This window comes from Amborella trichopoda, chromosome 9 (assembly GCF_054954075.1).
Source record: "Amborella trichopoda isolate Santa Cruz 75 chromosome 9, AtrichopodaSantaCruz75HAP2 v2.0, whole genome shotgun sequence".
NCBI lineage: Eukaryota > Viridiplantae > Streptophyta > Magnoliopsida > Amborellales > Amborellaceae > Amborella > Amborella trichopoda.
The window spans coordinates 48,538,632-48,555,693 of NC_142344.1; the positions used below are offsets into that span (position 1 = coordinate 48,538,632).

Here is a 17,062-nt window from a genome sequence, read left to right on the forward strand (position 1 = left end):
TTATCAAGGCAAACTGTGCACATTCACATAACTTTCAAATTGATGGATGAAGTCCCAAATATATTGTATTTCAGTGGAATAAATTTTCCTAAAAGATTCAGGAAAAAAGAGAAGTTGAAGAAAATCATTGTTGGAAAAAACCCCCATTTGCAGAATTTCAAAGGGGAAACCATAAAAAACAACGAAGTTACAGATTTTGTGTTGCAAGTCAACTGACATTGAACTTCCTAATCTTCTTGGGCAAGATCAGATCATCGTCACTGTCCGACTCTTCAATCTTTCGTTTCTTTGATGTCTTTGTAGCGTCCTTTTTAACTGAGCTGCTCTTTTGTGTGACCTGAGATGTTTTCTTTACAGAGACAGCTTTGATGGGCGAGCTCTTTTGTGTCAGCTGAGATGTTTTCTTTACAGAGACGGCTTTGAAGGGTGAACTTAATTTTTGTTGGTTCCCTCTCAGCTTTTTTGCATATACCTTCTCTGCTACCTCTTCTGGCAATAATCCCCTCTCCATCAACCTGAGAAGAAATCAAGTAGTGATCATTTTGGAATTTGTTCTCAGGGAAATTACACTATAATCCAATGAACTATGTAAACCATATTAAACATGAGTCTTCACTGTCCTATGAAATGATGGACAATCAGGGAAGTGAGGGTATATCCCACCACTAGAATGGGTCATATATTCTGGTGGGTCCTGATCTCTCTCCATCATCACACATCAGTTCATTGGATGGTTAAGACCCAAACAGACTATGACCATCACATCATCCGATATGTTGCAATGTTTCCTGTAACAACAAATTAATCTATAAAGGAAAAAGTTGATACAAGGATGCAACCTTAGAATGTGGAACTATGGATGCACCTCTAAAATCCATCAGAAAATGTAGTTTTAATATTGAAAAACCCTTTGATTGATCATCTCGACATCGAGATGTATGACCATAAAAAATAAACAGATTTCAAGTCTCAGAAATAGTGCATTTTACAATATATTATCTACACCGTCCATTTTCAAGATTTTCATATGTTTATAGATCTACTTAATTTTAACCATTTTTTAAATTTAAAATTTTATAATTAGATATAAAAATAGATTTTGAGATAATCCTAAGAACATTTTACATCAAAATATATACCATGATAAAATTTGAAGGTGCACCTTAACTCTACAGCTACGAATGCATCCGTATGCCAACTGCACCAATCTATAAATCATTAACTCCTTAAAAGGTACTTACCCCAAAAAAAAAAAAAAAGAACTGAGTTTCGCTTTAAAAGCTTTCCATAAGTATCAAAAGAATTCATGTAAAAGCAGTTCAGATTTGTTTAAAACATCATAGGGTAAACACCACTCAAAGCAGAAAAAGAACCAACTCATTATGAGTAACTTGCAGTTATCATATGGTTAGCAAGAACTGAGTTTCGCTTCTTCCATATAGAGTGAGACGCAAAGTTTTTATAAATGGTCGTTCAAATTATGCTAGCAAATGTAAAAAAGCTGAGCAGCTTTCAATAGCATACAAGGCTTCAGAATTTTCTATCAAGCAAGATAAACACAAGTCCAAAAGAATCTTTCATATTAAAGCTTATAATATTTAATTGTATAATCTATTTCAAGTGTCACACAGTCTATTTCAAGTGCACATATAACTTATACTATGCCGGGGGCCCATTGTTTGGACAAGGTGACATTTAAATGTTTCAAGCCCAAAGAGATACACGATTCTATTTGAGCATATTATATTTTTTTTCAGCATATATAGGGTAAACTCTATGTCTATTAGACTTGACAAAGGTGCTCGCTGCCTTGGGGTGCCTGCCCAAGCACCAAGACAAATGACAGTGAGAGGGGTCGGGTAGGGGCATTTTCACTCTTTTTGCCCCTTTTCTCTTTTTTTAAAGACTATGGGGGGGTCCTCCAAAATTTTATCTAATACTACTATATAACATTATATATAGACATGGAACCATAATACCGATAAATTAATATATTATTGATAAATGCGTCAATGTCAACATGTGTTAATGATGTTTCTTAAAAAAAATATACTATTCATATTATAGTACAAATATATTAATAAATGTTGTCAATGTCACATGCCATTAATAAATGGGTGAATCATGTCTCAGTAAAAAGTAATATAATATCGATACAATAGTACAAATACATTAAATATTGTTGACTATCAATACTAGAGAGCAAAAGTTATTGGTTTCACCATCATAGCCTTTTCTCAACTATTTGGGGTCCGCTATGCGAATCCTAGTCCATCATTCTGCTCTATCAAGGGTCATACCCTTAGCGAGGCCATAAGTCCCCCCCAATATCATTTTTCACTACTTCCAACCATATCCTTTTACACCTACCCCTTGCCCTTTTTGAGCCTTCCACCTGAAATAACTCGCACCTCCTAACAGCTATTGTATTGGATCTGCGCTACACATGGCCAACTCACCTAAATCTACTTTCTCGCATCTTATCGCCTATCAGACAAACATATTAATATAATATATATAATACAAGTAACTATAAGACAAAATTATTAAACTATTAATATATTGACAATACAAGTGGCAATTTAAAATTAATAGAACAAATAAGAACAATGCTTTCTCTCTCTCTTCATTTCTACATGGCTCTTCTCTCTCTCTTCTCTCTGTCTCTCCCACCCCCCCACCCCACACTCTAGGGCTTCCCTTGAATCTGGGCGCCTGCCTAAGCGGGCACCTAGGCCCCTCATTGCCGAGGTGCCGCCTAGCGACTTCTCCAACATTTTCAAGTGTGACAGTTTATTTTAAGTGCACACATAACTTATAATATGCAGGTGGCCCATAGATTGGACAAGGTGGCATTTCAATGTTTCAAGCACAAAGAGCTGATACATGATTCTATTTGAGCATATTATGTCTCTTTTTAGCATACAATGGGTAAACTCTTGTCTAATAAGGGAAATGAGGTTTATGTGAATCAGTTCTTCAGACGTGGTATTATAGCCGAGAAAATCTTAGCTCTAGACTCTTATCTGTAATCCCTTTTCATTTAAATGGCTGCAATATGCGTCTCTATCACAAGACACACCTAAATAGTGAACTTGGACACTTGTATAGGTGTCAGTTGAGGTAAACTGTGTCAATCCTTCACTCTTCTAATAAAGTAAGATAGGGCATGCAAATCAGTTCCTCTATCATGGTATTATATAGCCAGGAAAATCCTAGCTTTAGAGCCTTATCTGTCAATCTCTAGGGCCTTAGAGAGAGTCCTCCAATTGCTCAATGAAAAGATTTAACATCTGCAAGCTACTTTTGTGATTCAATACTTTGAAATTCGCGTCAGTTTGTAACTATAAGCACTATACACATGCGTGGGACCATCAAACTTTGGGAATCTACAGCTTTCCTAATCAAGGCCAATCTGGAACTCCTACTGAACTCTTTAAAAGTTATGGCACTATGTTTAATTTATTTATGTTTCACGCATACTACTAATCCTGCCATGGTTGCGGGGATCTTGGTCAAGGGGTGGTGATCCCCTCTCGGAATCTCGATCGGGTGATCCCAGAGCTAAAGCCCGAATGATACTCACTTCCTCCCATCAAGGGATCCCAAACCCTACCTATTGGGAACTCGGTTCCTAACTTAAAGGGATCTAGATCCTTGACTGCTAAGGATCTCGATCCAGTCCTCGAAATTGTTCACTAAATTGATGATTTTTATTGTTATATATTATTCTAAAGTGTATTATAATGATGGAATTATTTCATATATTTGTTTTTTTCTCTTAATTTTTGTTTAAAATCTGTAGGGAAGGACAGTAGAGGATATGAACAGGTACATAGGGGATACAGGTTTGGGGAAAGAAATGAGATGGGTGAGACTATTCTAGATTTTGCAACGGCCTACGACCTAGCAATAACAAATACTTACTTTAAAAAGAGGGGTGAACATTTAACAACCTATAAAATTGAATCACATAAAAGCCAAATGGACTTCTTCCTAGTTAAGAAAGTAGATCAACCCTTATGTAAAGACTACAAAGTTATCTCAAGCGAGAGTTTGATTACCCAACATAAGCTCGTGGTTATAGACAACTGCATAAAGACATGGAAGAGAAGGGGTAAAAGTAGTAGTAGGTGTCCAAGAACTAGGTGGTGGAACTTAAAAAATGGGAAACTAGACCATTTCAAAATAAATTAGTTGAAGAAGGATAGCGCTCTGAACATGATGTCAATGTAATATGGAATGAGATGGCTGACTGTATCGAGAAAGTGGCAAAAGAAGTTTTAGGAGAATTAGAGGAAAAAGAAATTCCGATAAAAAAACTTGGTGAAGGTGAAAAAGATGATAATTTAAGGCATATGATAATTTATCAAAACTTAGAAGAATGTAAAAATGCTAAAAAAAACACTAAACAAATAGTAAGTACAGCGAAACTTAAGGCATATGATAATTTATAAAATAAACTGGGAACAAGATAAGTGAAAAAGATGTCTTCAAATTAGCAAAAATAAGAGGAAAAAAATGTAGGGATCTAAACCATATTAAATGCATTAAGAATGAAGATTAAAAGGTCTTAATAAAGGATGACGAGGTCAACAAAAGATGGAGAGTTTATTTTAAAAACTTATTAAATGACGAACAAAATGGGAACATAGCGATAGAAGGAACTGTTGGTATAAATGAGGGCGGAGGTCATAGTACATTCGTAGGATTAGGATGTCAAAAGTGAAAGAAGCTTTGAAAATGATGAAAATAGAAAAGGCTTTAGGATCAGATGGTATCCCGATAGATGTTTGGAAGTGCATGGGGGAGATTGGCATTGACTGGTCGACGAAGTTGTTCAAGAAGGTGCTGAAAACAAAGAAAATGCCAGATGAATAGAGGAAAAGTATTGTGGTAACTATTTACATGAACAAATGAGACATACAGAACAGTGTTTCAAAATGCGGCCGCATCATGCGGTATGCGGTGGGCTCTGCATCAGAACTGATTGCATATGCGCTTTTGACCTATGTGGCCGCATATGCACCGCATCAGGCCTCATCGTACCGCATCGCACTGCATCCCCTGTCGCCAATTTTTTTTCGATTTTGCCCCTCAAGGAGGGGCAAAATGGTCTTTTTGACCATCAAAAAATGGGGGAAACTGTTTGAGGGGGTATTAAACCCCCTGAACAATGATTTCCAGCCACTTTTGTGGCTTGTTTTGCATCAAATCAAGGGAAAAAAAAATTTGGCGAAAGTTTATTTTTCATTCAAATCTTTGATTTGGCGGTTATTTGATACTTTGATGTTGATTCGATGCTTTTGATTGTTAATTTGGGGATGTTAGGGTGAATTTGTGATAAGAAATCGGGGGGCAAAATTTGACTTCAAATTTCAAAATTGACTCTCAAAATGGATCATTGTATTAATTTTGTGCTTATGATTGTGCTTATGGTTGTGCTTATGGTTATTGATGGTTGTGCTTTTGTGCTTATGGTGCAAATTTGTGCTTACGGTCTTTGATTGTTGAATGTTTTATGAAGCTAGTTTCAAGTTTCTAGTTTCTATCAGGGGATAGTGGATAACTGGATACATAATCTCCGACAGCTAATAATTTTGAAGGTAATCATTAAACTAAAATACCTACTATCACATATATCACCTCCATATTTTTTTCTATGCATTAACCTATTTTTTTAGAATTGTTTTATATTTGTTGACCGCATCGTCGTGTTGCACCCACATCCGGGCCGCATCGCCGCATCAGCCCCCCCACTGCTTTTGGCCGCATCCCGCATTTTAAAACACTGATACGGAATTATGCGAACTATCGAGAAATCAAGCTTATGAGTTATACTATGAAGCTCTTGGAGAGAGTGATTGAGCAATGACTAAGGCATGAAACGAGAGTATCTAAAAAAAATATTGGTTTTATGCCAAGAAGGTCAACAATCGAGACTATTTTCCTACTTAGACAACTGATTGAGAAGTTTAAGGCAAAGGGAAAAGACCTCCACATGGTCTTTATTGACTTAGAGAAGGCTTATATCTCGAGATTTGATTTGGAGGGTGTTGAGAAAGAAAGGAGTCTCCGGACACTACATCAACTTGGTGAGAGATAAGTACGATGGAGTGCTAACTAGTGTGCGAACAACTAGTGGAGAGACGAGTGAGTTTTCAATGACAATAAGTCTATATCAAGGGTAAGCATTGAGTCCATACCTCTTTGTCTTAGTTATAGATGACTTAATTAGGCACCTACAGGATGAGATTTCGTAGTGCATGTTATTCACAAATGACAGTTTTGACCGATGAGACCCAAAACGACGTCAACACAAAGTTAGAACTTTTGAGGGATGCTCTAGAATTTTAAAATTAACCGGACTAAGACAAAGTATATGCAATGCAATTTTAGTAATAATAGGAGTAAATCAGGAACTAGTTAAGATTGATGGCCAGGAATAATAAAAAAGGCTACACTTTTGATACTTTGGGTCAATAATCCAGGAAAATAGAGAGATTAAGGAAGATGTCGCACATAGAATTAGAGTTGGGTGGGCGAAGAGATGTGCAATTGAAATTTTATGTGATCGCTACATACCACTGAAGCTGAAAGATAAGTTCTATAGGACAGCTGTGAGACCAACTTTGCTTTATGAAGAGGAATGTTGCGTGGACCAAAAACAATATACCTATAAAATGAGTTTAGAGGAAATCAGGATGTTGAGATCGATGAGTGGCAAGGCAAGAAGGGATAGAATCTGAAATAAATCCATTCGAGAAAGTGTGGGTGTGGCACCAATAAGTGATAAGATAAGAGAGAGTAGATTTAGGTGGGCAGGCCATGTGTGGCGTCTACCCAGTACAATACCTGTTAGGAGGTGCGAGTTAGTTCAAGTGGAAGGATTGAAAAGGGCAAAGGGTAGGCCCAACAGGATGAGGTTGGAAGTAGTTCGAAAAGATTTGGGGACTTATGACCTCACTCCGAGGGTATGGCCTTAAATAGAGCAGAATGGTGGACCGTACAGCCGACCCCAATTAATTGGGAAAAGGCTATGATGATGATGATCTTGTTTAAAATCTGTAGTTTATAATAAAAAAAATTTATTGGATTTCGTAATGCCCTTTGTATCATTTTATACATTTATTGTATCCTACTTCAAAGATCCTCTAAAATATTTTCCTTGAATATTTTGGTACATTATATTTTTTTTTACACAAAATGTCTTTTCTAACTTTCAAAAGTGTGAACTCAGTTGACATTTTTTTTTTATATGTTATTTGAAATTGTATGAAAATAATGACATTTTTCATTGACTTAGTTATTCTCTTAATTTTTATTTAAAGACTTCTATTTTTTTTTTTATAGTAGAGCATCTTTTCTTGGATTTTGTAATGCCCTTTATATCTTTAATTTTTTTTAAAAAATTAATGGCATTTTTTACTGATTTATTTATTCTCTTAATTTTCATTTAAAAACTTTTGTTTCTATCAGAAAGTGTTTTCTTGGATTTCATAATGCCCTTTATGCCTTTCATTTCATTTCATGCATTTATTGTATCTCACTTCAAAGTTTCCTAAAATCTATTTCTTGATTTTAAATTATTAAGATTTTCATGCAGAATAATTTTTGACCTAAAATTCTCTTTAATTTCATATAAATTCTTCAATTTATAATAGAAAGTCTATTTTTGGATTTCGTGATTTTCTTATGTCTATCATTTGCTTATGTCTATAGATTTTATGTGTACCCTTTATGTGTATAGGTCACTCAGAGAAGGTTGGATAAGCGGGAGGTTTTAAGCAAACTTAAGGTGCTTTATTAGCTAACTCTTTAAGAGACATAGGGCCACACAAAAGTTTTGGAGTTTCAAAGCATGGGACATGTGTCGTGTGATTGGCACATTGACATGTGCCATTAACCATGGATAAGCATGGGCAAGTCACATAGGTAGAACTGGCAATTGCCCGCCCAGCCCTGAAGCCAAGAAGCATGGCCTGTTGGCAAGATTGGAGCAGGCCAGGCCGGGGCTTTTCTGGTATATGTAGCCAGGCTGAGCCACGGACTGCCCAGCTTGATAAAAATCTGAGATTGGAACTTCAGGCATGGGCTAGGCCAGCAGGCTGGATATAATGGCCTGGGCTTTACTACTCCCCCGGCCTGTTACCAGCCTAATATATAGGCTACATAATTATATAAAAAAAAAAAGTTACAAAGATTATAACAGTGAGCCACTGTTCGTGTCATAATGCCACTTCTTAAGCCTTGGGGAAGACAGCTGCTAGACATTAATAGGGAACATGCATAAGGAAAGGAGAATGCAGTACCTCTCATCATCATTTAAATAAAAAGTTGATCTGTAAAGATACGGAGTAAGGTAGGTTGTGTCTTGTGAAACATAGACATAAAATACACTCACACATAAAGGGGTATCAACTCGGAGCATTCATTTAGCATGGTGAATAAAAAGAGGATAATTTTGTATCAGTGGCACCCCAAATCAAAGGTGCACATACCCTTAATTCCTTATATTTGAGCCTGTGTTGAAAGCCAACTTGGCATCCCTCTACGGCTCATATGACCTGCCTTAAATATCAAATTGAAGGTCATTAACTGTTTCTACAAAAAAAATAAAAAAAATGAACTTTTCTCAAAAATTTTAAAATAAAGAAAGGCTCTGACAATATATTTAATTGTATATTGTATATTACAAGATAACCACATAATAGGCATGTATAACTGTATTTGTGTACGAGTGCTTGTACTAAGCTCCTGTGGAAGCATACCCTCCACTTACTCCCACAGGCGAAAAAGATACCTACGAGGATTTTTCAAATCTAAAAATTTGGGATCCACACAGAATCACCATATGATTATTTCAAGAAAAAAAAAGCATCGATTTTCAGGCTCATACAGAATAGATTTGGATTTTTTTCTTTTATCTTTTTTTTTCCCCTTTTGAGGAAAATTGCTCGTTAAGTTGAAGACAATAAATCCGCAAAATTTGGGGGTCCTAAAAATACTCCAATGAGATTTTCCTGAGGAAACAAATGGACAATATGCTCCCATGGGAGCATGAAATCTTTTCACATTGTGTAATATATATTATTATGTATAATGTGCATATAATATAAATAACATTTTCTTACCTTTTGAAAATGGTGACAATATATTTATAAATCAGATAAGATACAAAATTCCTAACGAGATTATTTTTTCGTGAAGAATTTTGGTATAAAGCATTATGTATAATTAACATTTTCTAATTATATATCATGTATTACGTCATATGTTTTATGCCAACAAAATTTCATGGAAACCAAAAATTAATAATCCTGAACTACAAAATGTAGGCAAGTCTAGGGGATAGGGGAAGGGAATGATCTACGAAGACAAGCCTCCGCCTCAATCTTGAATCACTGAGGTTAAAAAAACTTATTTTTTATTTTTTAAAGCCAGGAAATCTAAGAGGTCAGGCTTATCGCAAAATCATCATCATTATAATCATAACCTTCTCCCAACTATTTTGGGTCGGCTACATAAAACCTGATCCTCCATTCTGCTATATCAAGGGTTATGTCCTTAGTGAGGCCATAAGTCCCCATATCTTTTTTCACTACTTCCAACCATATCCTTTTGGGGCTACCTCTTGCCCTTTCTGAGTCTTCTACTTGAACCAACTCGCGCCTCCTAACATGTGTTGTACTAGGTTTGCGCTGCACATGCCCAGTCCACCTAAGTCTAATTTCTCTCAGCTTATTGCCTATTAGACCTATACTTAAGTTATCCCGAATATATTCATTTCGAGTTCTATTCCTTCTTGTCTAGCCACTCATCTATCTCAACATCCTCATCTCAGCTACACTAGTCTCATAGTTGTCCTATAGAACTTCTCCATCAGCTTTATTGGTATGCGGCAATCACATAAAACTCTGATTGCACACCTCCGCTTCCCACCTAGCTCTAATCTTATGTACGACATCTTCCTCAATCTCTCCATTTTTATGGATTATCAAACCCAAGATATCGCAAGTGCGCTCTCTTTGGTATTTCTTGACTGTCAATCTTAACTACTTCCTCGTCTTTTCTCCTATTATTACTAAACTTGTATTCAATACTTTGTCTTTGTCTAGCTAATTTTAAAACCTTTAGATTTTAAAGCATCCCTCCAAACGTTTAACTTTGTGTTGACACTGCTTTGGGTCTCATTGATCAAAACCATGTTGTTCAAGAACAACATACACCACAGTACCTCATCTTGTTAGTCCCTAGTTAAGTCGTCCATAACTAAGATAGAGAGGTATGGGCTCAACGCTGACCCCTGATGTAGACTTATTGTCACTGAAAACTCACTCGTCTCTCTACTAGTTGTTTGCACACTAGTTCGCACTTCTTCGTACATATCTCTCACGAAGTTGTTATAACATCTGGATACTCCTTTCTTTTCTAACACCCACCAAATTAAATCTCGAGGTACTCTATCATAAGCTTTCTCTATATCAATAAGACGATGTGGAGGTCTTCTCCCTTTGCTCTAAACTTCTCAGTCAGTTGCCTAAGTAAGAATTGGTTTTTTGATACACTCATTTTAAGCCTTAGTCATTGCTCAATCACTCTCTCCCACAACTTCATAGTGTGGCTCATAAGTTTGATCCCTCGATAGTTCGTACAATTTTGTCTCTTTTGTTCTTGTAAATGGGTACTACAATACTTTTCCTCCATTCATTTGGCATTTTATTCGTTCTCAACACCTTGTTCAACAACTCAATCAGCCAGTCAATGCCGATCTCCCCCATGCACTTTCAAAGTTCATCCCAAAGCCTTTTCTATCTTCATCCTCTTCAAAGCTTCTTTCAATTCCAATATCCTAAAACATCTCTGACCTCCTAAACTTTAAGAGGCCTAACGGGAAGGCCACCTAACTACCTAGGCACCAGGTGGCGCTTTTCAGTACATTAGTATAAGGCTAAGAAGGCAGTTAGGACATCTAGCTTATTTCCTGAAATGCACTTGATGAGGAACATCTTAGACACCTAGGACTCCATGTCCAAGAGAAACATCATAGGCACATTTAGAACAAAATAGAGATGGTTTTGATTGTGAGAATACAAAGAGGAAATTGTTGCTCGAAGACTTTGCCAGGAAGAATAGACTAGATGTGGTTTTAATCCAATAATTGTGCTTCATGGCCACATGTGCCAACAATAATAGAAACTAAAAAGGATGGCCCGTGCAGTTTGAAATTCCTTCAGAGAAGGCGGGGGTGTGGAGTTCTCCATAGCATGAGACAACAATCTAATTACAAAATGAGATGAAAGGGATATCATGGAGGGAAAACATGCGGTATTTGGGGAAATTTGGCAGTCCAAAATTTCAGCTAGATATTGATTAAGGAGGTAGATCTAAGCAAGGTTTATAAGGAAAAGGATTGCAAACATAACAGTTGGTAGTTCTAAGACCACATGATAAGCTGGATGGGGGGCTTTAGGAGGTCTGCATTATTTTTTTCCTAGTTACGGGGAATGGGTCCCTTGAAGGATTCTTCAACAATTCTAGAGGTTCAAGGCAAGACGATCGCCTCTTTCACTTCTAGTGCCTTTGTTTCTAAAGCTTCTATTCATTTCATTTTTAACACGACGTATGCAGTTGTTCCTCAAGAGGGGACTAGAATGCATAGAACTGACGCACCATTGTGGAAGAAATTTTGGTCATCTATGATGCTTCCCTTGGTCAGGTAGAGCTACATGCTATGAGGTAGTGTTCCTTCGGCAGGTGAATTTTAATCAATGACCAGCCATGGAAATCAAAATCTTGGCGACCAAGTTTGAGAAAAATAGATACAAATGATGGGTTGTAAGTTGAAGCCTTTCCATGACAACCATCTCTGCTTCCCCTTTGTGTAAAAATGTTTCTAAGCGATGTTTGGGATCCAATTAAGGAAGCAAGCAGGACACCCTCATTAATGTCACACATTTCCAGTTTACCATACACCTCTAAATTATTGTAGGTTTGGCTTAATAACTTAAAGCAATCCACTTTGTAAAGTAAGCAAGAGGAGTATGACTTTTTGATAGGTGGAATGGGAGGAGATCTGCAAACCCAAGGCATGGGAGGGCGAAGTTGCTTTTTTAGGTAAATGATACTGGAGATCCAGGGAAAAGTCTAGGGGTTCTCAGTCCAGAATCATTATAAGGTACTAAAAAAGAATTGGACATTAAGGATTTGGATAAGTCTAGTGTGGTGTCAGAACCAGGCCTCTAACAGGCATTAATAAGGTAGGACCATGGTCCTAGAAAGGATAAGGTTTGGCTTAAGGATGGTAGTCAGGAAAAATCATCCAATACTTTGCAAGCAAGGTTTTCACACCTTGACAAACTAGCATATAGCTTGGGGAATATTTGCCAGGACAATTTTGGATGAAGGTATAGATTGGTGTCGTGTGCTCTGGGAGGAATATGAGGGGCATTTAAGTTTAGAGTTGCGATCATTATTGAGAAGACATGATATAAACCTTCGAAAGTTGGCGTCAATAGAAACACTATGTATAGGTATGGTATAGTTAGGTTATAAGGGTCTTTCTCTGTATGGGTCGCATAATGGTACTACCAAGAGTGCTTCCTTTTGGTTTTTCAGCCAGTATAAACAACATCCGGAAAGAAGATTATATCCAAATGCAATGATTCTAATCCTCAAACATGTGTAGAGAGGTGGCATCTAATAATCCTTTGATATTTTGCACTACTTTTCCACAAGGCAAATGTGGAGTTTATTTCTAGATATCCTTGGTGCATGATGAATGATACAAGTGTCAGAGGCAGTAATCATGGGTCCTTGTCTGCTCCTTTCTTCAAAGGAATCCTGTACTTTGGAGGGTTTTCCCATTAGCAATATCTTATGGTATTCGGAAAGAGAACAAGAGCACAATATTCAGCGGCATAAACACAAGCAGTGAAGAAGCTAAAGCAGAGCACTCTTGAGAGGCCTCAGAATGTCAACCCGGTGTTTCTTAGGTCCTCCAATGGTGGAGGCATCAAGCATATAGAAATGACATAACTATAGAGCATTATAGATTCGATGAACAAAGATACTTGACATCAATAACTTGTGAATGATATCCTATTGTTACATCTATAGAGTGCAAAGACATGACATCTGCGTTGGCACCTTGAAGATAACATATGCCAAACCCAAACTTGCATATTTTCCCTCATAATGGCATTAAATCAACTCAAATAGGGTCCCAAGGCCAGATTGAGAATTTGACGATTACTGTCACTACAAGATTAAAACAGAGCTCAAGTGATCAATTTATGTTTGGTGGGTCATCCATGCAATGCCATTCTCGTATGTTATAACATTATGACCAATGAAGATAATTCTGGTGGTGTGCGTACTTTCAAACAGTATCTGAGACATAATTTTAAACTAAAGAACTTGAACATCTAAGTTAGTTGCCTTACTCTCCAAGAACATGCATCTAGAGTGAGTTTCATGGTAACAATATAGTTCTATTGTAGAACTTTCACTTGATTTGAATGTGAAGGTCCCAACACATTGTAAAGAAAGCGGCTGCAAAATTTAATATTGTATATACAAGAACTTGGGGGGTTTTCTTTTGTCACACACTGAGCTAGACTTTCCATGTGTTTGAGTTAACATAACAGTTAGCAAGTTTGCTGTCCATCTCCAATGACCAATATTCGTGGAAGTTCATCGCTCTATCAACCCTATCAAGGAATATCGATCTTTTAAATCAAATGGGAGAAAAACTATTAACAAAGTAAGGAGAAAATATTCACCTTTTAGGACTCACTATTAACAAAGTAAGGAGAAAGTAAGGAGAAAATATTCAACTTTAACAAAGTAAGGAGAAAATATTCAACTTTAAATGCATTGACCCAGCTGAAGGTGCAAGCCTCCATGGAGATATATGTTTCAAATTGTATGAGAGATCAAAGTTGTAAGGACTTCCTCACTATGCTTAGAATTATCCCTAAGGTTTTCTTTTTTAAGCTACACCTAAGACATGCATCATTTATGTTTTACAATTGTCTCAAAGACTAAACATGAAAAATATAGAAGGATGTTGCATGAAGGTAGGCCAACATGTTTCAGAAACAGTAGTATCGAATATCTTGTTTGGGACTTTGGGTAAGTATTCATTTTGGACAGTAGTAGCTGGAACTTGAAAACGCAGCGCCACTTCCAAAAATAAATTCAAAGATAAACTACTTTGAGTTTTGCAGAAAGGAACATTCTAGAAGAATGACATTTTTGCATATAGAAAGACAACATGAAACAATGTCGTAACACCTGAACTTTTTTAGGTATCCTAGCAGCTCTTGAAGCCACAACAAAGGCATTCGTGTGAGAATGTTTCTTCAAAGTGTGTGGAAGTGTGTGGCAAAGAGTTCTAACTAAACAAACATATCATGAAAAGATGGACAATTGCTTCCTTGAAATATAGGAACTTTCTAAATCATAGAAACAAAAAACGCAACGCCAATTTCTCTTTATATTTACAAATATTGTAAGCATTTCAGACACTGCTGGCAGCATACCATTTGTAAATATTGCTATGTTGAGAATATACAACCCTTCACATGTCCTAGATTCTATCATCATCATCATCCAAGCCTTATCCCCAATTATTTGGGATGTCCTAGATTTTTTTTTGATAAAAAAAAAAATCTTTGGTAGGTCCTAGATTCTATAAAAAATAAAACCTTTGGTACGATCGGGACCCAGAAAAGAGTTGCTAACACGTCAGTAAAAGTCTACATTAATCGGATATACAAACCTGGTCTCAAATTTGTCACCAAGATGTCTACTCTCCCCAACAACTCAGTTAGTCATTTCGTCCTTCTGATCAGACATTTTAAGAATCAAGCATGATAGCAAGTTCCTCATTCTTAAACGATGTCAATTCTGATGATCAGAACGATACAATAAAGGAGTTTAAAGAAAAATGTAAAAATGATAGCGCAACAAGCATAATCCACGAAGCCTACAATGTGGCATGCTTGAGATCCTTGAAGTGCCGATTCCAGAAGCCCCACAAGAAGCATCCATCCTCACTTTCGTGCTATAAGAATATTATAACATAATTGAGAAAACATTATAATATATTTGCAACCTCAAGCAGAAAATATCATTAATTTGTTACCAAGTAACTTAGTGACACTTTTCCACAAAGAACATCCTTGTTAGGAATTCAAAACATGACAAGAATCTGGAGAAAAACTTTCAAGGTTGACCAATATAAGATATAAAATTTCTATTTTACTGGACTTAATCCTCCATGAAAACTAAACATATAGCTATATGTCATGACCAGTTCAAAGTGAAAATGGGGGAAAAGAAACGTGACTTTTTTGTCATCATAGAAGAAAAACAGGAGTCCAAATTCAAAGCACAAAATGATATGCCTCAATAAAGCCTTACAGAAACCAGAGGACTCCCTTTGCGGAAACCCCAATACCATAATCTGCATTTTCATTATACTGTGCATTTAACATTGCTATCAAGTATCAACATCTTAACAAAGTTTATTTTTATTATGTTGTGCATTATATTACCATACTCCAATAAATTAAAAAAATTCCAAATAAACTAAGTCACTGAAATTTCAAAAAACCAAGTCACTAAGAAAAGGGAAAGCACAAAATGCAATTTCTAATGAAGGAAAAGGGAAAGGTGGTCATACCAAAATGCGGCCATTTCGCTGTCGGGAACCTGCTCATAGAGTGTCTCGTAAAAAATCCTCAATGGGTCTCTCTGCAACACAGTAAAATTAAAAGTACCCATTTATCTAATTCCACCACAAAGAGAGGCACCCATGAAGAGAGGGGAGAGAAATAACAAAAAAAAAAATGACCTTAATAGAAAATGAGAGGGAGAAACTCAAGAACAAGGGGAAAAAGAAAAAGAAAAAAACTGACCTTGAGGGGGGGAGAGAGAGAGAGGGGAAAAACTGACCTCCTCAGGTGGGTCATGCCTCTGACCAGGAAAATCATAGGCCTTCTTCTGTTTCTTGTCATCAGTAGCGTACCCATTGCTCAATGGTGTCTGTTGTTTCTTCTGCTTCTTCTTCTTCTTCTTTTCTATGACCTTCTCCCCATCATATATAGAGAATACACAATAAGAAAAAGAAAATAGAGAACCCCCAAGACGCAAACGGAGGAAAGAGAGAGAACCTTTTCAGTCTTCTTGGTTTTTTTAATGGTAGTGGACTTGATTTCCTTCTTGCCATTGGCAAGAGGTAGAGAATCTTCAGATTCAACCTCCTCCTTCTTCACAGTTTTCTTAAGGGTCTTGGCCTTCTCCTGAGCGGACTTTATTTCCTTCTTGCCATTGGCAAGAGTGAGAGAATCTTCAGCTTCGAACTCCTCCTTCTTCACAGTTTTCTTGAGGAGGGTCTTGGCCTTCTCCTGAGCCATGTCCGTTAACAAACACAGAACTACTCTGGTCAAGATCAAAAGTTCCTTTTCTAACTGCGCACCTCTGCTATGTTACTGAAAAACTAAAAATAAATAGCGAGAAATTTACGAGGGGGAACTCATTTTTGAAATTTCTTTTTTGCGTTCAGGATGCAGCTAGGGTTGGCATAGCCGAGCGGCCCCCAGTCCTAGTCCCATAGGCCTGGCGCGACCCGATTGTCACCAGTAGGTGTGGCGATGGACCCGACCTGGGACACTCGGGTATACCCGGACAACTCCGGGTATGGGTCTAACATTTGAATCCGACGGATCGACTTCGACCCAAACTTTGTTCGGTTCAGGGTCCATGTTTGGTTGGACCCCACTTGTACCCGTAAACTGTTAGAGATTAAATATTTCAAGCCCGGTTCGTTTGGAAGTATTAAGGATCATATACAATATAAATTCATAAATGTCTTTAGCTATTAAACACCAAATAAGACAGCTTGAAATCTTACGGCGGTTTGTGAACTTGTTGCCAATAATTTGGATATATGATGGCAAAAAAAAAAAAAAGACAAAAACAAAGCTTATAGTGAGGGTAGCAATGGACCCGATAGGTCCAACTTTTGAACCCGATGGGTCAGATCCGAGTCCAA

At 37.0% G+C, this 17,062-nt stretch overlaps 1 protein-coding gene across 2 annotated transcripts; it reads right to left on the reverse strand.

Moving 5' to 3' along the window:
• Nucleotides 1-16,446, reverse strand: LOC18441768 (uncharacterized). Of its 2 annotated transcripts, XR_002282173.2 has the most exons (5): nt 16,182-16,446; nt 15,964-16,095; nt 15,692-15,762; nt 14,786-15,070; nt 1-515 (listed from the first exon to the last, which is right to left on the reverse strand). XR_002282173.2 is itself a non-coding variant. In XM_006851994.4 (4 exons), the coding sequence occupies exons 1-4, from the start codon at nt 16,422-16,424 to the stop codon at nt 209-211; spliced, it is 753 nt and encodes a 250-aa protein (XP_006852056.1). In that variant the 5' UTR covers nt 16,425-16,446; the 3' UTR covers nt 1-208. The 2 variants fall into 2 exon arrangements, 1 of the variants encoding a protein (XP_006852056.1); XM_006851994.4 differs by lacking the exon at nt 14,786-15,070.
• Nucleotides 16,447-17,062: the final 616 nt, after the last annotated feature.

Coding starts and splice junctions, on each gene's coding strand:
- LOC18441768 (XM_006851994.4), bottom strand. CDS start 16,424: ATGGCTCAGGAGAAGGCCAAGACCCTCCTCAAGAAAACTGTGAAGAAG. Junction 16,096..16,181: donor AAACCAAGAAGACTGAAAAG/GTTCTCTCTCTT, acceptor GATGGGGAGAAG/GTCATAGAAAAGAAGAAGAA. Junction 15,763..15,963: donor GGCATGACCCACCTGAGGAG/GTCAGTTTTTCC, acceptor ACTGTGTTGCAG/AGAGACCCATTGAGGATTTT.